The sequence below is a fragment of the Chiloscyllium plagiosum genome, unplaced genomic scaffold (assembly GCF_037043375.1).
Source record: "Chiloscyllium plagiosum isolate Xiang-an unplaced genomic scaffold, Cpla_swu_hap1 HiC_scaffold_8, whole genome shotgun sequence".
Taxonomy (NCBI): domain Eukaryota; kingdom Metazoa; phylum Chordata; class Chondrichthyes; order Orectolobiformes; family Hemiscylliidae; genus Chiloscyllium; species Chiloscyllium plagiosum.
Window position 1 is genome coordinate 12729727 of NW_028270146.1, and position 25607 is coordinate 12755333.

The window sequence follows — 25607 nt, forward strand, 5'->3', positions numbered from 1 at the left end:
GTGAAGAGGGCATATATCATGGATAAAGAAGTGGCCGCGAGAACCTCTGTTTTACTTGTGGGGATTTATTACTCACTCCCTCTTGGCTCAAAATTCTTCATTTGAAGCAACTCTTCATTCAAACATGGAATAAGGTCATTTGAAACTTGAACTCAACTTCTACTACCAGAATCAACTGGTAAGCAGCTTTGAAACTATTTTTATATTGCTGAAAATACTGTAAATACTGCTCATCCAAAAGGTAAAGAAAACCATTGTTAGGTGATACTAGATCTGAGATCTCGATTAATCCTAAAATCAAGATTACCACCAATCAGCTGGCAGTAGTCTGGACTCATTTGTTCACTAATGAGGATCTTCAGAATTTAATGTTGGTTTGCAAAGATACATGGCTGAAATGTCCTATAGGTCTGTAACCCAGAATTTGTGCATAGCTATATCTACTCTGATTTCACCATGTAAGGACAATGGACCTGCCATGTCAAAAACAAGGGGTGCTACATCGAAAGTGAAAAGGATGAAAGGGGCAGGATGTGATAAGAGGAAAACGCTCAAAAGCAGATGTGTACTAGGCCCCTTGCTATCAGCCATTACTCCAGGTCAGAAGTTAAATCTGTCCCCTCCCACAGGACATTCTAATGGTGGAAAAGGGAACCATTCTAATCCGATGTTTTCATCTTTCCACAGGTCATTAACAAATTCAGATGCTCTTGATGAATGACATGGCAAGGGTGGAAGTGAGGGACTGGCAGTAGCTTCCAGAGCGTTCAGAGAATACAGACCATGGCTTTGTTGTGCAATTGTCTCAATTTCATCTGCAGATGAAAAGGAGATTGAAAGTCAAATCTGCACTTTTACTCACTTTTCTCTCTCTCAGGAGAGGGAGAGAATTGCTCTGTCTATACCTTCGCTCCAAGGCCAAGTGACTTGGTTCTCCACAGGCTGCGCCAGCATGGACACATTTCACTGGTCTTAGTTGGCTGGTTGAGCTCTGCAGCCTCAGAATCTAGTTTTAAGAAACAGGGGTTCTCTGAAGAACTGGTGAATGTTGTTGCCTTGTCAAAGAGATTGGCTACAACAGATCAGTGAGCGTATGGAGTGTGATTAAATGATGGCAGTACTGAAGAGATGCTTACTGATGTACATGAGGAATCACGAATACTCAAATAGTAACATGGAATTTCTGTATGAGGCCTCCACTCAAAACATGTTGCGCAGGGCATATTACGAGTTACAAAAGCCAGTGCAACAGCTGGTGCCTGCACTGAGAATATTTAGCAAATCAGTTGGCATCAGAGAGCGAGGGAATAGTTGGGACTTTAACCTTGATGAAAGCTCTGATTTCTGCTCTTGAAACTTTGAATGCCATACTGTAACATGCTAACAATCATAGCTTCCAGTTTCTTGCTGACACCCAACATAATCTGAGAACAGCCAACAAATTAGAGTTGAAGATCAAAACACTGGAAGGGTGGCAGGTGTGGTCCATGAACCAGTTATGCTGTCCTTGTGGATGAAAGTATCTCATTAAGTTCTGACCTGCCAGCAGGAAATACGGAACCACCTATGGATAAGTGGCTACACAAGGCAATATCCTTTCCATTACTGTCTCAACCAGTAACAGCATTGTTCTATGAGTCTTCTACAAGGGCAAACCTGATCACAGCTGATCAGCTCATCTTGCTCCCCTTTTTCCACTTCTGAACTTAGTGGGACAAGTAATACAATATCCTGATTTGGAAATGTATTGCTATACCTTCACCATCACATGGTCAAAATTTTGGAAGTCCCTTACTTACAGCGTTGTGGATATATCTTCAGCCTAAGGATTACAGAGTTAAAACAAGGGCTCACCATCACCTTCATGAGAGCAACAACAGCTTAACCTATAATGCCAACTTGTCATGCATGAATGGGGAAAATAAAAGGAATAGTTAACTGGTGGGCTCATCAATGTGCCAGGGTAAAGGGTGGGGAAAGGTGGATGGCAGCAGAATTGATTGCCAGTTTTCACTATCTTTTTACTATTTTCTGCAGTGATTGCAATGAGGTCAACCAGGTAGACCTCATAGAATATGAATTCCCTGATTGGGGTTGTTAATGTGGTCCAGTCAGCGAGCCCTGATTGACATGTAAGAATAAATGCCAGACATCCTGTTCACTCTGAGAACTGGCTCTGAGGGAGCTGGATCAGTGTCAGGTACTCTCCATGTATAAATAAACGGTGACCTGGTAGTGGGATACCAGCCTCTGTGGAATTATTTCAGTGCTGACGAGAAAACATTGCACCCCTGAAGAAATTTGCTTGCAATAGTATTCTTGGAGTTGGGGGTAAGCATTTCTGTCACCATGCTGATATTTGTGAAACTTGACATCTTCAATCCTCCCATTGAAGACTGAGCCAAGTATATGGAAAGAGTGTGTTATTCTTTCTATGCAAATAACATTGAGGCAGATGAAAAGCAACGAGTAATTCTCCTGACAACTTGTGGACCCGCAGTCTTTTTGATTATTCAGAGCTGGTTACTATTTTTACCTGGTCTGGCCTATATGTGACTCCAGGTCTACAGTAATATGTTTGGCTCTTAACTGCCCTCTGTGTAGTTAGGGGTGGGCAATAAATGCTGGCCTAGCCAGCAACGCCCTCATCCTATGAATGAATGAAAAAAAAAGCCTAACTTTCTAAGACATCAGATAATAAAACCTTTCAACTGTTCACAGATTTAGTTAAGGAATATTATGACCCCAAGTCTGCTCTAATCCTCAGATGCTATCAGTTTTACTCTGGCAATTCGAGAACCAGGGGAATCTGTATCATGGTTTTTGACGAGGTTACGTTGACTGCAGAGGCATGTGACTTTGGTTTAACCCTCAATGAGATGCTGATAGACTATTTGGTATGTGGGATTAAAGATGTTACCATGCAAAGGTGCCTATTAGTTGAAGGCCAACTGGCTTTATCATTGGAAAGTGTGGCAAGCAGAACATATGAACTGCAGGGTATTCCAGTGGAAGTGGACACAGTTGCCAGTCCATCTAAGCTTGGGGGACATCACTTGAGTGATGGCAATTGCATAGCTTCACTCAGAACATATCCTGAACAAAGGGACTTGAGGTCAGCCCACAGCAAAACCCCAAAACAAAGCCAAGCCTCGGCCAAATGATTAATATTTTCTTTGGGATCCGGACCAGCAAACTATTGTGGTTGCTGCCAGTGTACAGACTCAAGACAGCAAAAAGGTCCCACTGAACCTAAACTGATAAGAGAAGTCATAGGCCAATATCCAAGAGGGTGCACACCCTGGAAAGCCCACATACATGTGGTTTGGAGCAATTAAATTGCTTAGCAACATCCAAAACAAAATAAATGTTTTGTTAAATGGTCACTCAGTTCTAATGGAGGTCAGTACTAGCATGGCAGTTTCAGTAATTAAAGAACCAGTCTTTCACGGAATTCACTCTGGACTCCAACCATTAAGTTTGTACAAGCCCTTGACTAGACTGAGAACCTAAACCAGGGAACCTTTACAGATTAAGGGTACACCTTCAGTTCTGGACTCTCATGAGAAGCAGCTGGTTCAGTTCCCACTGATTGTGGTAAAAGGCTCCGGCCCAAGCTTGATGAGGTCAAGTTGGTTGAGAAAGACACAACATTTTTTGATTAGAAAATGGCTGCCTGAGTGAAGTCTTAAATATCCAGATGTTTTTCAGGAAGTTCTATGGACTACCAAAGGAGCCAAAGTCACCTTGCACATTGATTAAGAAGCAATAGCACGATTGTGCAAGGCCCACCCAGTGCCATTTACTTTACGAGGAAAGGTCAGAAAGCGAAGGAGTCATCAAACCAGTCTAGTTTGTGGAATAGGCAGCATCAGTCAAACCGAATGTGAAGGCCGATGGGTTGGTTTGCCTTTGTTGGAATTTTAAACAGTAAACTGTTTTTCACAGCTAGATAAATACCCAATACTTCACACATACAAAGCTTGCAGCGGGATGCTGTCTTTCACGAAGCTGGACATGAGCCATGCGTACTTGCAATTGTGGTTAGATGAGGATTACTAAGGGTAGTATGAGCTCATAGGTGGCACAATGGAGAGGAATTCCCAATAGTATAAGCATCCAGGCTTTGGGTAATGCAGAGCTTAAATATGCTCATTTGGGGAAGGAAGATTTGATGGTCATATTTGAAGACTGGAATTCTGACAATACTTTTACAGATGTAAGTGTGTAATAATAATGGACCACAAACCCCTGCTAGGTCTACTTAAAGATGGCAAGTTAATGCCGCCCATAGCTTCAGTCGAAATTTGGTGGTGGGCTCTAATACAAAGTGCACATGATTACGAGTTGCAACACCGTCCAGAAGGCCAAGTAGCAAATGCTGATGCATTAAACTGCCTCCTGTTGATGAATACACCACCGCTGGAACTGGCTGAAATGGTTTTAAATTTTCTGGACACCCTTCCAGTCACAGTTGACAATATCGGACTTTGGACGTGGAAGGATCTGGTCCTGGCAAAACTGAAATAACTGGTGGTGATGGGTAATACCAAAGGGCCGTCACAAGCAGAATTGAAAGCTTTTTGGACCAGGAGAGAGCAGATCACAGAAGAGGAGGCACATTATTATTTTAGGGAGCAAGAGTTATAGTCTCAAGGAAAGATTGCTGCCAGATAATTACTGAACTCCATCAGGGTCATCCAGGGGTTTCCAAAATGATGATGTTGACAAGAACTTAAGTCTAGTGGCCGTGATTGGATGCATTGCATTATTGGGGCAGTGCCCAGAAGAATTCCAGCCAGCAGCTGCCAATTATTTATGGGAATGGCTGGGTAAACCCTGGATTTTGTTACACATCGACTATGCAGGTCCTTTTATGGGTTCAATGTTCTTAGTCATTGTGGTCAGCCACTCAAAGTGCTTGGACGCACAAAGAGTTCATTTGTCAAACACTGGGATAACAATAGAAAAATTGTGTGTATCTTTTGCAATGCACGGACTAGCAGAATTGTTGGTCATGGATAATGGGCTCTCATTTATCAGCAGGGAGTTTGAGTATTGCCTAAAGTCAAATGGTATTCATCATTGAAGGATAACTGCATACCATTCGTCATCCAGTGATCTGGCAGAAACTGCATTCCAAATGTTGAAGACAGGCTTAAAGAAATGGCCTACAGCTTCACTAGATTCCAAACTGTCCCAGTTCCTATTTGATTAGAGGACCAGGCCTCATGCAACTACAGGGGTAGCTCCAATAGAGTTACTAATGGGGAGAAGATTCCATACTAAGTTAAATTTGATCTTCCCACTTGGCGCTGAGGGTGAAATAACATCAGGAATGCCAATGCAGGACACAAGACGCCTAGGGATGAAGTTTGGTGTCAGGTATGTGGGATTGGCCTTGCAAGGGTAAGAAGCATGGTCAACATGAGGTCAGGTCCAGTAATGTATAAAGTTGGGTAGGTGTGCTGGTCTGAACAAGCACATGGACCATGTGAAAGCTGCAAAATCACAAACTATATGGGAACACAATGTGCCCAGCTGTTAGACAGCATTTCCAACTGTTCAGAATCTGTGGGATTTCCTTGTCTGTCAAGCATTAAAGACACTTCACAATCTGAGATGGGCACGAATGTTGCCATGTCGATGCTTTTTCTGCCTGAAGAAGAGAATGAATTTCTTTTGAGACTCTCTGGATGCAAGATGAGAGCCACTGTGCATTACATGCTGCCCATTTCAGAGGCAGAGTTGGAGGAACCTGACCCGGTGCTAAAACACCCCAGAGGAGCTCCAAAAAAAGATCCAGTCTGTGTCCTCGGATTCAGGATGGGATGTAGTGATTGTAATCAGGTGGATCTCAGAGAATGTGTATCTGGTCCAATCAGGGAACCCTGGCTATCAGAGAAGAACAGGGCTGTCAGACATCCTGTTTACTCTGAGAGCTGGTTCTGAGGGACTTGGATCAGTGTCAAGGACTTTCCATGTGTAAATAAAGGGTGATATTGTGACAGGATATTGGCCCGTGTGGAGTTATTCCTCTTCTCTTTCTCACTTCTTTTGTCACTTTGGGGAGAGGTAGCCTGACTAGAATATTGTAACTACCACTTTGCTGACTGGCTTCTTTGTTGGCTGCCTAGATTCTGAATTTTATTGCTGCAAAGTAAATTTGGCAAATTTTGATTATAGTTCTTTCAATTTTTTTTAAAATAAACTATTTAATCCAAGTTCACAATGCTGATTAATGTTCAATAAAAAATTATCATTATAAAATAGTAAAAGTTTCCATGAATTTAAATTGCTGTAATACATTGTAGTGAAACTATACCTTTCAAGGTCCACTTAAGATTTTATTGGGGTTTCTGTAAGCATCTGCTCAAATGTCTAAGAGTTTAATTTTTTCAGGCAATGTTTGTATGAGATTATATTATTTTCAGGTTAACTTTACTATTTCTATAAAAACTTTTTTTATATAATAAAGTCTTTGAAGTCAAATATTTGTCTTTTCCTCCTTGCAACCTCTGTAGAGATACTCATTTAATAATGCATGTACCACAAGCTGCTATCTCATTGCTTCACCTACTTGAGGACATATGTGCAACAATTCCACATCCTTTAACTATTGACCCATAGTCCAGGGTTATCTGCTTTCGTTGGCTCATTCCTGCCATCGACTGATACATTCCTGTATGCCAAAATTCAGGCATTCTATAAAAGTACAGTTCTGCAAGGTTGTTTAGAGGGAACCCTTCAATCTATCCACGAAACCTGGAGCAGCTGCATAGCATGCAATACACACTATTCTTTTGTATCTCTCCTTAGCTTTTATCTTGTGGGACACCAGAAATTGTCACAGTCACAGCTTCAAAGGGGCATCTTTGTTGTGGAAAATTCAACAGTCCAATACCTCTTATTCTGGAGAATGCACTCGACAACAGAATTAACCACAGTAAAAACATCACAACAGCATTCTCCAGATGTCCTTCACCCCAAAAAAACCCCACAGGATTCACATGCAAGTTGTGCAGTGGGGGAGTACAGATAATCTAAACAGTTAAAGTGTTAGCTTAGAGTTGGTTGTGTTGGGGTATCTTGTAATGTGATGTGCCTCCATTGTTCATAACCCTGCCCCTATCTCCTGAATGTGGGAAATGGCCAGCAGTCCTAGAGAAATCTAATGCTTCCCGCTTTTCCTTTGCACTGAGCACATTAAATTTATTTGCGTTCTCCAGCTCTGTGGAAAAGGATCTTGAATGTGGAGTCGAATTGCATTTTGACAACTTTTGGACTTTCACTGGTATTGCACAACTGCCCTGTGAATGCCTGCAGTGGTCCAGACCTGTAAAGGATTGGAAGTCATGGTCATCTCATGTCAATGGTTAATGCTTCGTTGAGTGTTGATCAGTTTTAAATCATTGAGGATCCAGTCTCTAACTCAGCAAGTATCCAGCTTTCAATGGCTCAACTATCACATGATGCATTCTTCAATCTTTTGAATGTCATTGAAGAATTTTGAATTTTCTGGGTTGCAGACTTTTCGAGTGCTTAGATCTTTCATTTCCCTGTTTTCCTGTGTCTTGTTTTCTTTACGTTTTTCTCCTTCACCTCCTTGATACCTAATTTTTAAAAACCTTTTGGTGCGATGTGAGTGTAACTAGCTTGACCAGCACTATTTTGTGCATCCTTAATTGCCCTTGAGAATGTGGTGGTGAGTTGCTTTCTTGAGCTACTGCAGTCCCTGGGTGTAGGGACTCAGATTACTGTTTAGAAGCGAGTTTCAAGATTTTGACCCAGCAACTATTAATGGACAGTGATTAATTCCAAATCAAGATGCTGTGTAGGTTGGATGGGCACTTACAGATATGCTGCTGACCATGTCCTGCTGGTGAAAGAAGTGATAAATTTGAAAGGTGCTGTCATGATCACTTGCTGTGGTCCTTTCTCAGCTGTGTCAGTGTCATAAACTAACATCCATATTTTACCACCAGATTTTATAGTATTCATTAAGGGATGGATGTTGGCCAGGTACCAGGGGGAGTGTAGCAACTCTACACTCTTTGAAAACTCTAATAAAATTTTGTATGTCTGTAATGGAGCAGTATAGCAATAGTGAGGGAAGGCATTGAGCAGTTATGCCAAGAACTCCACTAGGAGGTGATGATAATGAGGGAAGGCACCAAGCAGGGCAGCTGGATAAATTGTATTGGGACTTCTAGCAGCAGGTGGTGAAGGTGAAGAAGGGCACTGGGCAAGGCAGCTGAAGCAGTAGGATCAACCCTCCCTGGAGAAAATGCGGTCTTTGGGGGAAGGAGGCCCCTTGGTGAGAAGGATCGAGAGTGTGGTGCTGGAAAAGCACAGCAGGTCAGACAGCATCCAAGGAGCAGGAAAATCGACATTTCGGGCAAAAGCCCTTCATCAGGAATGTGGCTTGAAGCCTCGTGGGTGGAGAGATACTTGGTGAGAAGGATCAGACAATCAAAGAATTTGCTGAACCAGATGTAAACCACAGGCTTAATTCCATGTAAATACTGATTTACATAGTTAAACTTAATTTTCTTCTATATTTATAAGAACCTGATGCCGATGGAATAAAGCACGTCTGTTTCATGAAGTTTGGACCATCAGTGTGTTCATAATTCCTGTCACATGTCCAACTGAACAGGCACCTGGGACCTTGGTTTAATGTCTCATCCAAAAAAATGACAGATCCACCATTGTAATATTATGTACTGCACTGGGGTCCTGGCTTGGTTTTGATGTGCTCATGCACTGGAGTGGGACTTGAACCATCCCATATGGTTTCTGGAAAAGAGTCCTGCCAACTTATCTACAGCTGACAAATCTTATAGATGGTTACAATGCTACTGCATTGGCAGTGGAGAGATTGAATGTTGATCATTGGTTCCACTTCCTCAAAGTTTGCACCTGGGACCCACCATGATGCCTGTATCCTGAGAGCTCTTTTGTTCTGCTGCATGTGATGATCCAGGAGTCACAGAAGGATGGTTATTGGAGGACACGGACTAACTTTGCAACTTGAGCTCTCTCTCTTTCTCTGTCTCACATGCACACTCAAACATAACCCAAAATAATGATGATGCGATCGCTTGATTGAGGCTAAGTGTCAACGTAATACAGCCCATTCTTTGACTAGAGACATTGTGGACAGAGTGTGCTCTGTCCACCCGGAGCACACAAAGTGGGAATGTGATTAATGCTGACAAACTGGGATCATGGGCAATTTTCCAAAGAGTGTGATGAGGACATTGAGCAGGAGAAACATCATCTTTTGCGTGATGAAGCACAGCTGCGTTGATCACTACAAGCCAGGCAGGACTTAATTGAATAAAACTGAAAGAATGCGGATGCTGTAAATCCGAAACGAAAACAGAAATTGTTGGAAAAGCTCAGCAGCTCTGGCAGCATCTGTGGAGGGAAATCAGAGTTATTGTTTCAGATCTGGTAACCATTTCTCAGAACTGTTCTGAGTCACCGGATCTGAAATGGTAACTCTGATTTCTGTTCACAGATGTTGCCAAAGCTGCTGAGCTTTTCCAGCAACTTCTGTTTGCGTCCACTGTATGAGAGCTGGGTGCACTGATCAATCATTGACTGTAAAATTGTTGGTGTTTGACATACAAGCAGTTGTAATCCAAGCGGCAAATGTAGCTTATGTTTGTTTGCTTTCTGTGCATTTTTGGTCTTTGTAAATTAGAAATGAATGTTGTGAAGTGATTGAAGAGTTTCTTGTATGTAAAGGTCCCACATTGACTTAAGTTATTGGTTTGCACTGAGCAAAGGGAAGCTGTGACTTAGAGAGAAATGGTTGTTATTTAAAAAAAGGGTCATTACAAGTACAAAGGATCAAGGGATCATGGCAGTATCATAATTATGCATACAACTTCTGCTCAATTTTCTACAATGTTTTTTTGCTGCATGTTTACTCAACATTGGACCACAGGTGTGCTGAGTACAAGTACACAGGACATTCCCAAACCAAAAAAAGCCTCAATTGCACAGACGTAACAGCTAATTGTTATCAAATACAATCAGGAGTGAAATTTGCCTTGAAATATGCATGTGTAGTCTTAAGAGAACAACAACATAACATCAGAGATGTATGGCTATGGGAACGGAACAAGCCAGTAAAAGATATTTGTACAGGTGACAAAAAAAAAATTGGTCAAAGAGGTGCAGGAAGAGAATGCCGGAGTGTCAGACTTAGGCAGATACGGATGTGGAGATAATGGATGCACAAGTAATCTTCCAAAATTCTCGAGATTCTGTTGCTGCCCCATCAGATTGAAACACTGCAAATGCAGCTATTGTATTCAACAGGTGGACAGAAGAACACTGTGTTGGAAAAAAATAATATTTTATTAGGAATAATAATGAAGCAGGATATTTAGAAATACATAATGCAAGAGTCAATGTGGTTTTACAAAAAGAAAATTGTGTTTGACAAATTACTTAAAATTCTTTAAGGATGTAATGAGCAGCCCAGATAAAGGTGAATTGAAAGATATTTGATAAGATGCCATACCAAAGGTTACTAAAACATCAAAGCTCATTGTATTGATATTGATATATTAACATAGATGGTTGGTTGCTGGATAGGAAAGAAAATTGGGGTAAATGGATCATTTGCAGGATGGGAAACTGTAATTAGTGGAGTGCCAGTGGAGATATTGGCATTCATTGTAAAGTGAATGGAGTATTAAAATGGGAAATTCTTCCTACCATTGTATAAGACATTGATGAGGCCAAGGAGAGAGATACTTACATTGGGGTCAGAGAAGATCTTATGAGGAAACACTGAGGATGTTGAGCCTATACTTATTGCAGCTAAGAAGAATGACAGCTGGTCTTACTGACACAACACAGAAGTTTGTCAGGGGACTTGACAGGATAGATGCTGTTTATATATTTCCCCTCACTGTAGATTCTAGATCTTGGGCGTAATGTTAAAAAATTAGGGGTTAATTATTTAAACTGAAGGAGAACATGAATTTCTTCACCCGGAGGGCTATGAATTAATCTCTTGCAGTTGGTGATTCCACCCCTTTCAGAGATAAGGGCCAGCAGCTGTTCAGTCTCAGGATTGCTACCAGGAGCAGTGTCCATTGTTTGAATTTCCCCCCCAGGCAGTGGAAATATCCCATGAAGTAGGTTACACAACCTATGTACATGGGGTTGGATTTGCTGGGATAATTCTGGGAGGTCTAGCAATAGGGTTGCTTGTGAGGACAGGAAATTCTGAGGGATACCAGAGTAGTTGTCTGTTGGCCAAAAAGCACCTGATCAGGACACCTCCTTCACTAGGACCACAGGGATCCCAACTGGCAAATTATTCAATTGCCCTTGGTATTTTGTCAGTGATGGTGGAAAAAAGCCCTTAATTGGCCACTTCAGGTGAACTCAGGATGGGAGGGCATCTGTTACCAATTCCCTTCACATCCACTTTTCCCCCTAGCAGGTGCCAGAAAATCTCAGTCACATTATGCTTACCATCCCAGAGGCCAGAGAAAAGATTGAGGCACCTGCTCACATGTTAATTGTGACCATTACATAAACTTGAATATCTAGGAAGATTACTTGTGGTATGTCAACTGGACAATTCCATGTATGTATGGAAAGATTAAGAGGTTGAGTGTAGTGCAGCAATTTCCATATAGTTACTCTTATCAGGGATCTGTGTGGCTGTTTTGTCAACCTACAAAATAAAAATCTACAGTGCTCATTGCTATGAAATATTTGTTAGCTGCAGAGTTCAAGAACAAATGCAAATATTCAGATCATAACTGGCTGATCTAGACACTACTATTCAGTAGTAGACAGCTGTTAGAAAATAATTGCCATCTTGCATTAGTTCGGGATTTGTTGGAGGTCTGTTGGAGGTCTATTCTCAGTGTTAACTAAAATGTTAGTGAGGCATAATGTTGGGGCTCCTATCTCTCGCTTAGATGGGTTTCAAGTTCAGAAGGAACTTAAGCATCTGTCTTAAGAATATGCTATATTACCAGAATTAAAATCTTGTCTCACTATTTAGGTGGATGTCAAGACACTGTTCAGATAATATTTCTCTATTTGTTCTAACCAACAACCAACAACACTGACTGATAATTCTTTTACAAAAAGTACTTAGTAGGCATTGAAACTCTTTGGACCATCATGAGTATGAGAGAGATGATATAAAAAATGTAAGCTTTTCTTTTATGGTATCTGTGAGTGGTTGATTGTCACAGCACAGGTAGACGTGGTTCATGGCAGAAAAGGATCAAGCTTTCTTTAGTTTGTTTCTCAGGCAAATGTTGAGTTACCCAAATCAGTGAATTTGTTTTTTCTCACCATCATTCCATAATCCCAATGTGCAAGTCCCCATTTGATGTGATGTCTTCATTTATAGATGTTCAAATTGAGGTCCTTAGATCTGAAAGAGCTCTGTAAAGATCTCTTCAGTGCATTGGGAATCAAGTTTTCTGGAACAATGTTTTACTTTTAGGTTAGCCTACTTTGTGTTTTGTGTATTAGAATAATGTACTCTCAGTAGTGTTAGTATTTTCGGAAAATTACTAGGAATCTGTTAATATTCTCAGCAAGCAACTATACAAAATAATTTTTAAATCAATATCCAATAAAATAGAACAGGAAAAGCAGGACTAACAAAACACAGTGAGAAATGAAAGGTTTTGTGAGTGAGTAAGAATATCTATGAGACATTTATTCCATGTGATGTTTATCAATAAGTTTAAAATATTCATTAATATAACAAAGATTTATTGCTGTGTTAAATTATTGAAAATAAGAGATGTAATCATAAGGTTTAATTTGCTATGTTTAACTTTAAAAGCTAAAGTGTTACAGTTTGGGTTTATTTTGGAAACTTTCCTTAAGAATGTTAGAAATGGTTTCACAATAATTCCTGTAACAAGAATATAAGCCAGCAGTAATACAGACTCAATAGCCATCAATAGTAAATGTTCTGTTGAAGAAGATGGAAGACTGATTAGTTGATCTGTATAGTGAAATGGAGGGAGCAATAAGATCAATTTTCAATAAAATGCAAAGTCCCAGCATCACCTGCTTTTAATGAAGTGCAACATCTTTCTATTTTTGATCTGAAATTGATCTTATACTTCAATTAGTTGCTGTCCTGTGACTCACTACTTTGTCAAATCATGATATTAGGACTGCTCAGTCTAATATTACAGCTGAAGCTGACATTATAATAAAAATAAGATTCGGTCAAAGCATTTGCTAGTCCAAAAGCTGATGTACACATTAGCTCTGCATGTTAGCAGAAAGCTTTCATTCTTGACTTGGCTGTAGTATATAACAAAATAAATAAATATCCTGGAGATGACATTTTTTCTGTAACTGTAATAGAATGAAAAAAAATTGTTAACAATGTGCAATTATAGATAATTAGGTTTAAAAATGTAAAGCCTAGGATACACCAAACAAAACTGTTAAGGTTTGTCTATGTGTTGTAGCTTAGATCACTAGACTCTATCGTGATAGGACCTTCCAATGTTTCTTAGAATTAAATGAACTATGATACATATAAACCCCTTTATTTAGAATTTTGTAGGACAGTACAGTGAGCATGCTTCAATATTAAATTCATTATAGAAGTCATCCTCTCATTGTTACTTCTGTATAACTAATCAATGCCTGCTTTTCTTTAAAACAATATTTCTGGACCTGAAATGGCCATGTTTCATGATGAAGGCATCAAAACCCTCATTAAACAGGTTTCAATGAGTACCTCAAACTATAAGGACTGAGTGTCAAAGCTAAATGACTTCTCGGTAACTATTTTCTGTCAGACCTACCATTTGCATCTGATTTCTTTATGGATTCAAACCATTCCGCTGTTTCGAGGAAGAAAACAAATGACATTGTTTTTGGGAACATTACCAGAGGAACAAGAGAAATATTGAATCAATGCATTTACCTGATCCAATTTCAAAAGGATATTATCAAACAGAATCAATCATTCAAACAAAAAGGAACTACCTCAAACACACAGGTGTTATGCAGCAGTACAGGATGTGTAATCAAAATATATTATTGTCTTTAGGAAAAGGATTTAAAATTATGGAAGTATGATGAGGAAGCTATTTTATTATCTGCTTTTGAAGTCATCAAGATGTTGTTTTGAAGACACTTCCCCTAGAAGCATTAAATTAGTTGCAAACCATCGAGTAATTATCAGCAAAACTTTGTACATCGAACACAGAGTAAGAAGGACTTCTACAACCTGTTTGAACTTTGACTTTACCTGAGAACCTATTTCCTACAAATTCACCTTCAAGAATCTCACAGCTTACTGAGAAACCGTTGTTTTACAAGACCCTCACTTCAATTTTAAAGCTTCATCCACATCTGAGAAATGACAAGCCTGCCATGAAAGAGACTGAGATAATTATCAGTGATAAAAGTATATATTACCTTAATCTGGATCTAGTTTTTTGTGTGAGTATATGTGAAACAAGTGAGTGAAATGTTTCATTATTTTGGGGTAATTGTGTGGAAATAAATAACCTTCTTTGTAAAAACAAATTGTAAAAGCATTATTACTGAAAAGAATGATTTGGAATTCATGTTGTATGATGGTAGGAAAATGTACGCATAATTTTTAAATGTAGACATACTAATCACAGGCAGTAAAGAGGACGTAAATTTCTGTCTCTGACATAGGCTTAGTTCCACATTATAACAAAGCTATAAATGTATTGCCTTCTTTATGGCTGGTAAATGTAAATTTTAATTCTATAATTTGGAGAAATATCAACAAATGTTTTATGACTAGGTGTGTAGATTGTTATTGCTCTGTAACAAAGGTACCTCTTATGAGTTGAACAAAATATTCATGTCTAGACCTGTCACTTAATAGCTACTAATCTCTTATGAGTTCGCTTATGAGAGCTGTAATATGTGTTATTAAAATGTTTTATTTTAAATACTGAGTTAATTTGTTCTTGCCAGGTTAATTGTTAGCAAATTGCTGAAGTTATTTGATTATCCTGCAACATGTTTGCTTTTAGCTTCACAACAGAAATGAGGTGGGATATTTGATCAATTTAGCTTTCACTTGAATGAATTCTACAGTCTGTCATTTGCTCCCAATTTTTTCTTTAAAATTCCACTTTTTTTGTCTTGATTACACTATCGGAAGTCCATTTCATAGTACTTTTTCAGTCAAGAAGAATATTCTGATAAGTCCTAAAATTATCCTTTCCTTGCTTGAACTAATATTCCTTAATTCCATTATCACAGTTCATAGTAATATTCCAGATCAGCTATCCTTCAACAATCTTGATGCTGCTATACAATAATTTCTCCAATGCCTATTTTCAGGGATGTGTTTCTCATGTGGCTTGACTAGGTCACTGCTGAGATGATGATTCCCTTGGGGTCTGAGAACAAGGGTCGTAATGGTAGGCCATTTAAAAGACTCAATAGAATTCTGTACCCTAGAGAGTGGTGAATACTCACTTATTCAAGACAGAAGTCATGTAATAGTTAGGCATGAGAGGTATTGAGGGATATGAGGATAGTGCAGGAAGTGGAACTGAGGTAGGAAGGACAGTTTTGATACTATTGAACAGTGATGGTCTAAAAAAAACAAATGGCTCTCAGAAACTCTTATTTCATATGGCTTTTTATGTAGACCACCCAGTAATTTGGGCCTTTAATGCTTGAAATTAACAGTATGCCAGTTTCCTGCATTGCCCTCAGTGCTTTACTACCTGTCTTGCTTATTGGTATCCAGACTGGATGCATTACTCAAGGTGTAGTCTGATCAAAATACCCTAAAGCTAACACTACCTATTATGAATTATATTCAAATCTTCTAGTTATACATTTCAAACTGTTGGCTTTGTTGATTACTGTTCTGACTTTTGTTGGTCATGATGAGTAAACAATCTACTCAAATTACTAAATCTCTTTCAACTTCCTTTATAATTATTCCAGCAGTCTTCATGGACTATGTGGCTTCCCATTTTTTCTTAGACACAATAGTTTATGCTTTTATGCATCAAATATTATCTGTGATTTTCTTACACATAGGTGGCTTGTGAAAACATTTTGTAACGCTGAGCTGCTCCTTCTGTTTCCATTACCCCTTGCATCATCTACAAAAGTTAGAACGTTGCATTGAGTTCCTCAGTTTTGGTCATTGATATAATTTAGGGACAATGGTGATCTAAACCCTGACTCTTCAATCCATACTCATTGTTTCTTGTGTTTTAATCAATTCCTCGTCTGATTCCAGGTTTCCTCTCAATCCCAAAAACTTTAGATAATTATAGCCCTTTAATGAAAGCCTTTTGGAGGTTGAAGTCCAACGTGTCATAAGAATTACAACAATTTACTTGAGTTTGTTATACCATCAAAGAAGTCGAGAGATTAGAACTCTCTCAATTAGAAATTGATATTGAGGTTGAAAAGCTGTGGACACAGTAGTTCTGATCAGACCATGGAGAACCAGTGTGAGATCTATGCTGGCTGTATTAGGAAAGGGTCTCAAAATAACACTCAAATCAGGCACTGGCAAGCCGAATGGCTAGACTTCCACTGCAATTAAGAACCCTGGGATAGAAGATCTAGCCAGTTGGAGGCTGCCTGTTCTTGCACCAAACACCTTGGAGGAAGTGTGGTTACTGTGAGCAAAGCCCCAGGATCACAGAGAACCCAGACTAATGTAAGTAATTTGTTTGAGGGGGGGGGGCAGGGAGTTGGATTTCTCAGTTCGAGGTGGAAGTCAGAAGTTAGGACAGGGGTTTGCTCCTAGCAGACATCCCTGCCCTATCATATGCCCAGTTCCTTAATCAGGCACTTTTCATCAAGTCCCCCACCCTCCCCACCCTTCGAGGTGATGGGCTGCATGGTGACAGGGCTGCCTGTAGCTGAGATAATGGCTACGTTCAAGCCCTTAGTGATCCTTAATTGGTCACTTAAGGACCTCGTTAGGTAGTAGGTGGAAATGTCTACCATTGACCATCATACTTAGAACTAAACTGCAGTGGAATCGAGAAAGTGGCAAGGTTTGAATATGCCACCACCTCGTCTATTTCAGTGCACTTGCTGCCTAAGAGTGTGTGGACTTCTGGAGTAGAAGATTTTGGATAAGTGGTGCTGGAAAAGCACAGCAGTTCAGGCAGCATTCGAGGAGCAGCAAAATCAGGAATAAATTCCTGATGAAGGGCTTTTGCCGGAAACGTCGATTTTGCTGCTCCTCGGATACTGCCTGAACTGCTGTGCTCTTCCAGCACCACTAATCCAAAATCTGGTTTCCAGCATCTGCAGTCATTGTTTTTACCTTCTGGAGTAGAAGATTCAACCCTAAGATGGTGGTATGTTAATGTTATTAGTTTTTGTCTTATTGAAGATTATGTTGAAAATGGTTAATGGTCATGATGGTTTTTAGCATTTCTTACTATCACTAATTGTTTTGGTTGTCTGTCCACCATCATCAGCAGAATATTCATGGGGTTGCACTTCGGCTTAGTTCATTTGGAACCAAACTTCCAATTGTGCTTTATCAGCTTTGTTTTTTTTTTGCTTTGTTGAAAACTCTACAAAAACATGGCTTGTTAGTGCCTTGACAAAACCTTGACACCTGCTTGACGGAAATTGAACTAATGGAACTACTAACTCCAGATTGGCTTGTCCTTAGCTTAGAAAATTAAACAGGATGCTGGCCTGTGGATCTTAAAATGTTGTGCTAGCTCTTTTTTTTTCAGGGTTGGTGCACAAGTGTTTGATTATGCAGTTGTCCCTAATGGCTGATGCTTATTCATTCCTGTATTTATTGATTCAGCCAGAATACTTTCAGTTCTGTGTTGCTTGTTATGTATTTAAATTTCAAATGTAGTCAGAATTCCTCAAATGTAAAGCTCTAATATAAATCTTTGCATTGTGCATTCTGGTGAAAAGATAACCAGCCTTCAAACCAGCTGACTTTTTTGCCTACATTTTTCATATACAATTTTATCAGGCGTATCAGAAATCTTAAGAAAAATGAGACTTGCAGAAACGTGATTGCTTTGCTGGGCTACATTTCATAGGACATAGAATCACTGCAGTGTGAAAACAGGCCCGTGGCCAAACAGGTCCACACTGACCCTCCAAAGAGTAACCCACCCAGACCCATTCCCCAACCCTATATTTACCCCTAACGAATGCACCTAACCTACATGTCCCTGAACACCATGGGCAATTTAGCATGGCCAATTCACCTAACCTGCACATCTTTGGACTGAGGGAGGTTATTGGAGCATCCAGAGGAAACCCACGCAGACTCGGGAGAATGTGCAAACTCCACAGAGACTGTCGCCCGAGGCTTGAATCAAATCTGGGTCCCTGGTGCCCTGAGGCAGCAATGCTAGCCACCATGCAAGAGTTACAGTGCAAAATTGGTTTTAATAACTTTTAAATACACATGAGAAAAATTAAAAGGTGAATTTCTATGTGTTTAATGTTATGGATTTGTGCCACTGAACACAAATTTCTGTTTCATAATATCTGCCTTGTATTTGTAAACTTTCTATGTTGTGCTATTTTGGATTGCAATGGTTCAATCCTCATGTATAATGTTTTATTTTGTGTAACAGACTACGTGAATGGAGGGGAATTGTTTACTCACTTGTCACAGAGGGAACGTTTCACAGAGCATGCAGTGAGAATATACAGTGGGGAGATAGTGTTAGCACTAGAGCATCTACACAAGGTAAGCTGTACATTTATTGGTCAAGAACGACATTTGGCAAATGCATTCTCTGTCTATTTCTGTAGTTGACTAGGTGTACAGGATACAAGACATGAATTAGGTGAATATCTTAACTCCAGTGCTTCTGAAATTTTAAAGAAAATTGCAAATGTCTTTATTGCTTTGTTTTATCTGTGCTAACACTTGTACAGTTAGTTAGTTTGAAAGTAAAAAGCTTTGTTGCTTGTGTAAATTTAATATTTCCTGGTTGTAATCTCATATCAGTGATTTAGTGTGTAGTTGAAATGTCACTGGACTAGAAAGCTGTTAACCCCTTTAATGTGCAAAATAGAAACATTTCTATGAGAGGATGTAAACTGGTATCAGGATCACATTCTATTCTTTATTGGCTGTGGGTGTTGCTGTAACGTCATATTTTTTAAAATTGTCTTCATGGGATGTGGGCATCACTAGTTCAGCCAACATTTATTGCTCATGTCTGGCTGCTTTTGAGAAACATAGGACCAAGAGCAGGCAATTTTGAGCCTCCCCACCATTCAGTATGACCATGGCTGGTTATTCAACTCAGTACCCTGTTTCCACTTTCTTCCCATATCCTTTTGAGGTGGATGGTAGTGGCGGCTAAGGTGATGGTGAGATGTCTTCTTGAATTACAGCATTCCAATTGCTGTCGGTATCTGCTGCCTTTGTCCTTATAGATGGAAGGTGCTGTCCAAGGATCCTTGATAAATTTCTGCAGTGCATCTCCTACTGAGCAGCATTTAGGTAGGGATTTTTTTTTTGGACAATTTGAAAGTGAAGAATGCGAATCATTCAGCCAAAAGAACCGGGAAATGTGGGTCATTCAAGGAGAAGAACTAACATTAGCAAAACCATGGTGAACTGAACTGCCTCTAATTCCTACAGTCTGTAATTAATATCTCTACAATTTCTGCAAATTTCAGGAGATTAAGAATGCTGTTTTCTTCATAAATATAGAAGCATAAATATGTTTGGACTATTTTGTTTAATAATTTTATAGTCAAAAGTGTGGCGCTGGAAAAGCAGGTGAGGCAGCATCTGAGGAGCAGGAGAATCAATTTTTTGGGCATAAGCCTTTCATTAGGAAGTCCAGCATGACACGTTTCGACTGACTCTTCAGCATCTGCAGTCCTACTTTCTCCTTAATCATTTTACATACAGTCCCGTGTAAACAACCTCCATCACCGCAGCCTAAATAATAATGTTATTGTGAAATGCCTTGCATCATTAAAGGCACTATATAAATATAAATTATTAATTCTATTGGCTCCTTCTTCCAATCATCAATAAGTGTTGGAAGTACCAATTCTAATACAGATTTGGGGGGGGGGGGGGGGGGAGCCTTGCCTGTCATTCCTCTGTCTCAGATTGGATTTCATTACACATTTTTTATTCTATCATTGCCAAGCTGAGATTCGATCTTTTGAGCCAACATTGTGTCTCCTGATTTTATCAACTAGTTTTTTTTGCAGGAGATATCTTATAAATCCAAAGAAGCTATCATTACATTCTCACCCTTAACAATAATAACAAAACTTTATAGAAGGGCATTTAACATAATAAATCATCCCAAAGCAATTCATTTAGTCACTTTGTCAAAAAAAAATGTTACCTTGGTCACAAATGACCTCCTTTTCTACATGATGTGGAGGTGCTGGTGATGGTCTGGGGTGTACAAAGTTAAAAATCACACAACACCAGGTTATAGTCAACAGGTTTATTTGGAAGCACTAGCTTTCTCCAAAACTATAAACTGGTGTTGTGTGATTTTAACCAACTCATTTTGTGTGTCCGGGCTCAGTCTTACCATGTAGTTTTGATCTTCCTTAATGTTCCATCAATTTGGTCTTGCAATTGTTTTGGCAATTGTTTGTCAACAGTTTCCTGGTGTGAATATAGAGTTATCAGTTTCTCGAGCCCCTTTTTAAGTAAGGGCATTATGTTTTCCATTTTTCTATCTAATGAATCCCTAATTTTTAGCCAATAAGTCTTCCAGCATATTATCTAGGCTTGTTTGGCCTGTTTTTCAAAGCCATGGACTTCACCCTTTTTAACAATTTCCCATTTTATGTTCAAATGTCTTTAAGTACATGCAAGGTACTATATGAATACAGGGTTCTTTGATGAGCTTTCAACACCTATACCTTTATAGGTCTCTTACTGCCTTTGTTTCTGTTGAATCATTGTAGCACTAAAGGAAGCCTCTAGTGCCATTAACTTCTCTTAACAACTCTTTCCATTGTCTGGTGTACAGATTACCTGTCTATTTTCTTTGTCTCTTCAAACTAAACTCCAGATAATTCCACAACTACTTTCTCTCGAGCTTTTTCCCTTCCCATATGCTTTGTCCTGAAGCTCTTAAAATGCTTGCTCCTTTTAAAATTATAATGAGGGTTTACAGTCTGCAATGTTAAGACAGTAGTTCTCTGTGCAAATTCTGGCTGTGCTATGTGTTTCCAGCATTTTCAGGTTTTTGCATTTGACTTACATTCATGTAAATACTTGGCTGACTCCTGTCTAATCCACCTGATTTACTTACTCAGATCTTATTCAAATATTCACATCAAACAATTTCACTGTATTACCTGCCCAGTTTTGACCGGCAAGGAATACCCTTTTGTTGTACCAGCCTGCTCATTTGTAACTACACTTGAGGCATTGAATCTTAGATGGAAAGAGAGTCCATGTTTGAACTTGCAACCAGTTAACTATGGAAAGAGTGCGCTTAGTAGACTAATTTAACCCTTCTTCATTCCAACCTTTCTTTTTACCTGATCTCAGAAATTAAGCTAATATGAACAACACAGGTTGCTTTTGACTCCATTTTGAATTTCATTTCAGGAAGGCTGTACTTTGTCCTGACAAATGGTGATTGCCTCTGAAAGAGGAAAGGTAGCTACAAGGGCATGAGGGAGGAGCTGGCCAGAGTTGATTGGAAGGGGAACCTAGCAGGGAGGAGGGTGAAGCAGCAACATCAGGAGTTTCTGAGGGTAATTTAGGATGCATATCAAAAAATACATCCCTACAGTGCTGAATTAGTCAAAACAATTAATAGGAGTCAACACAGCCATGACTGACAAAGGGAGTAAGGGATAGCGTAAAAGCAAAAGGAAAAGCATACTATGTGGTGAAGATGAGTAGAAAACCAGAGGATTGGGAAGTCTTTAAAAACCGGTAGAGCATAACTTTAAAAACCAATTGGGGGTAGAAGATGAAATATGAGGGTAAGCTAGCTAGTAATATAAAAGATGATTATAAGAGTCTTATATGGGGATAAAAGCGTTGCAAGAGTGAACATTGGATTGCTAGAAAATGATGCTGGCGAATAGTAATGGGAAACACAAGAATGCCAGAGGAACTGAATACGTACTTTGCCTCAGTCTTCATTCAAGCAGCATGCAAGAACTTCAGGGGACAGAGGTGATTAGTGTCATTACAAAGGAGAAGGTGATGTGGAAACTGAAAGGTCTAAAGATGGGTAAATCACCCAGACCAGTTGGACTACACCCCAGGATTCTGAAAGAGATAGCTGAGGAGATTGTGGGGCATTGGTGGTGATCTTTCATGAATCACTGGAGTCGGGGAGGGTCCTAGAGGACTGGCAAATGGTTAAAGTAACATCCCTTTTTGCGAAAGGGGGGAAGCAGAAGGCAGGAAACTCTAGGCTGATTAGCCTGACCTTGGTTGTTGGTAAGATTTTAAAGTCCATTATTAAGGATAAGGTTGCAGATTACTTGGAAGTGCATGGCAAATAGGACTGAGTTAGCATGGCTGCATCAAGGGAAAGTCATATCTGACAAATCTGTTAGGATTCTTTGTGGATATAATGAGCAAGTTAGACAAAGGAGAGCCAGAGTATGTGATCTATTTAGATTTCCGGAAGACTTTTGACAAGATGCCACACAGGAGGCTGCAAAATAAAATAAGAGCACATGGTGTTACAGTAACGTGCTGGCATGGATAGAGAATTATCTGACTGGCAGAAAACAGAGAATGGTGATAAAGAGGTCTTTTGCAGGATGACAGCTGATGACACATGGCGTTTCGCAGAGGTCAATGTTGGGGCCACAATAATTCACGTTATACATTACACTTTGGACAGGGCTTTGTTGTTAACATGATGCAAACATAGATTGAGGGACAGGTAGTATTGAGGAAGCGGGTCAGTTGGAGGATTCGGACAGTTTAGCAGAGTGGGCAAAGAAGGGGTAGATAGAATGCAATGTGGGTAAATATGAGGTTAATGTACTTTGGTTGGGAGAATTGAGGCATAAACAGTTCTCTGAAAGGCTTTAGAAATCTAAAGTGCAAAGGTACTTAAGAGTCCTAATTCAGGATTCTCTTAAGGTTATTTTACAGGTTCATTTGGCAGTTAGGAAGACAAATGAAATGCTGATATTCATTTTGAGAAGTCGAGAATACAAGAGTCGTAGAGATTTACAGCACAGAAACAGACCCTTTGGTCCAACTCATCCATACTGACCAGATATCCCAACCCAATCTAGTCCCACCTGCCAGCACCAAAACCCTCCAAACCCTTCCTATTCATATGCCCATCCAGATGCCTTTCACATGTTGTAATTATACTAGCCTCCACCACTTCCTCTGGCAGCTCATTCCATACACGTACCACCCTCTGCGTGAAAAAGTTGCCCCTTAGGTCTATTTTATATCTTTCCCCTCTCACCCTAAACCTATACCCTCTAGTTCTGGACTCCCCTACCCCCAGGAAAAGACTTTTCACAACATCTTTCCGATAGGAAGGCGACCAGAATTGCATGCAATATTCCCACAGTGGCCAAATCAATGTCCTGTACAGTCGCAACATGACCTCCCAACCCCTGTACTCAATACTCTGACTAATAAAGGAAAGCATAACAAACACCTTCTTCACTATCCTATTTACCTGCGACTCCACTTTCAAGGAGCTATGAACCTGCACTCCAAAGTCTCCTTGTTCAGCAACACTCCCCAGGACCTTATCATTAAGCATATAAGTCCTGATAAGATTTGTTTTCCCAAAATGCAGCACCTCACATTTATCTAATTTAAACTCCATCTGCCACTTCTCAGCCCATTGGCCCATCTGATCAAGATCCCGTCGTAATCTGAGATAACCTTCTTCGCGGTCCACTACCCATCCAATTTTGGTGTCATTAACAAACTTACTAACTATACCTCTTATGCTCACATCCAAATCATTTATATAAATAATGAAAAGTAGTGGACCCAGCACCGATCCTTGTGGTATTCCACTGGTCACAGGCCTCCAGTCTGAAAAATAATTCTCCACCACCACCCTCTGTCTTCTACCTTTGACCCAGTTCTCCCTGTATTTCATGAGATCTAACCTTGCTCACCAGTCTCCCATGGGGAACCTTGTTGAACAGATACACTGCTGAGGTTGTATAAAGCTGTGATCAGACTGCATTTAGAATATTGTGAGAGTTTTGGGCCTGTACCTAAGGAAGGGTGTGCTGACTCAGGAGGTTTACAAGAATGATCTCAGAAATGAAGGGCTTGTCATTGGAGGAGAGGTTGAGGACTCTGGGTCTGTATTCGATGGAATTTAGAAGGATTGGTGGGGGAATGTGTTTGAAACTTAATACTGAGAAGTCTGGATAGAGTGAACATGGTAAAGATTTTTCCACTAATAGGAGAGACCAGGACCACAGCACACAGCCTCCAAGTGAAGAGTTGACCATTTCGTACTAAGATGAGGAGGAATAATCTACAATCAGAGGGTGATGAATTTGTGGTATTAGGGAATGAAACCGGTCCTTTACTGTTGCGGGGAAGGTACAGGGGGTTTGGGGAGGGGGTTTGGTGGGGAGAGTGGCGCGAACCAAGGATTGGTGAAGGCAGAGAGGGGTGGGGAGGGGAAGGTGTTCTTCGGAGTTGGTGGAAGTGTTTAAGATGATACATTGGATGCAGAGACTGGTAGGGTGGTAGATGAGGATAAGGCGCACCCTGTCTTCATTGTGTTTGGAGGGGGATAGTTTAGAGCAGTGGAGCAGGTAATAGAGGAGGTGTGGTGGAGTGCTGTCTGAATGACAGAGGAGAGAAGAGCACGTTGTTCAAAATAGGTGGACATCTGGGATGCTTGGGAGTGGAATGTCTCCTCATCCAAGCAGATGTGATGGAGGCAGAATAATTGGGAAAACGGGATGGACTTCTTGCAGGATACTAAGTGGGAGGAGGTGTAGTCCAGGTAGTTATGGGAGTCTGTGGGTTTATAGACAGTCTGTAGACTGTCGTCGGTGATGGAAATGAAGAGGTCAAGAAAGAGGAGGAAGATATCCGAGGTAGACCAAGTGAAAAGAGGAGTGGAAGTTGTGGGTGAACTCGATGAACTGCTTCAGTTCAGCGTGGGCATAGGATGTTCACTGATATAGTCAGTGATGTAATTGCAAAGAGTTGGGGCACAGTGCCTATGTAGGTACTAAGGAGGGACTGTTTGATGTAGCCGACAAAGAGGCAGGCGTAACTCGGGCCCATCCAGATGGCCAAGGAAATGTTATTAAGGGTGAGGACTAGTTTGGGAAGGCAAAGGAGGGCATTGGTGGAGGGGGACTGGATGGGTTTTTTGAAGAGAAAGATGTTAAAGGCCTGGAGGCCATCCTTGTTGGGGTATGGACATGTATAATGACGGCATGTCCATAGTGATGATAAAGCACTGGGTGCCATGGAATTGGAAGTTACTGAAGAAGTGGAGGGTGTGGTTAGTGTCACAGATGTAGGTGGGAAATGTTTGCATCAAGAGGGAGAGATTGAAGTCAAGGTAGGAGGAAATACATTCAGTGGAGCAGGAGCATTGGAGACAATGGGTGAGCCGGGGTGTTGGGCTTAT

General features: G+C 40.2%; 1 protein-coding gene across 3 annotated transcripts in view; it reads left to right on the top strand.

Moving 5' to 3' along the window:
* Positions 1-25607, top strand: part of LOC122553352 (ribosomal protein S6 kinase A5) — a 235604-nt gene that overhangs the window by 115316 nt on the left and 94681 nt on the right. For all 3 annotated transcript variants that reach the window (XM_043696941.2, XM_087989593.1, XM_087989592.1), the window contains one exon: positions 18621-18736. In XM_043696941.2, coding sequence (XP_043552876.1) covers positions 18621-18736 — 116 coding nt within the window. The remainder of the gene's footprint in view (positions 1-18620; positions 18737-25607) is intronic.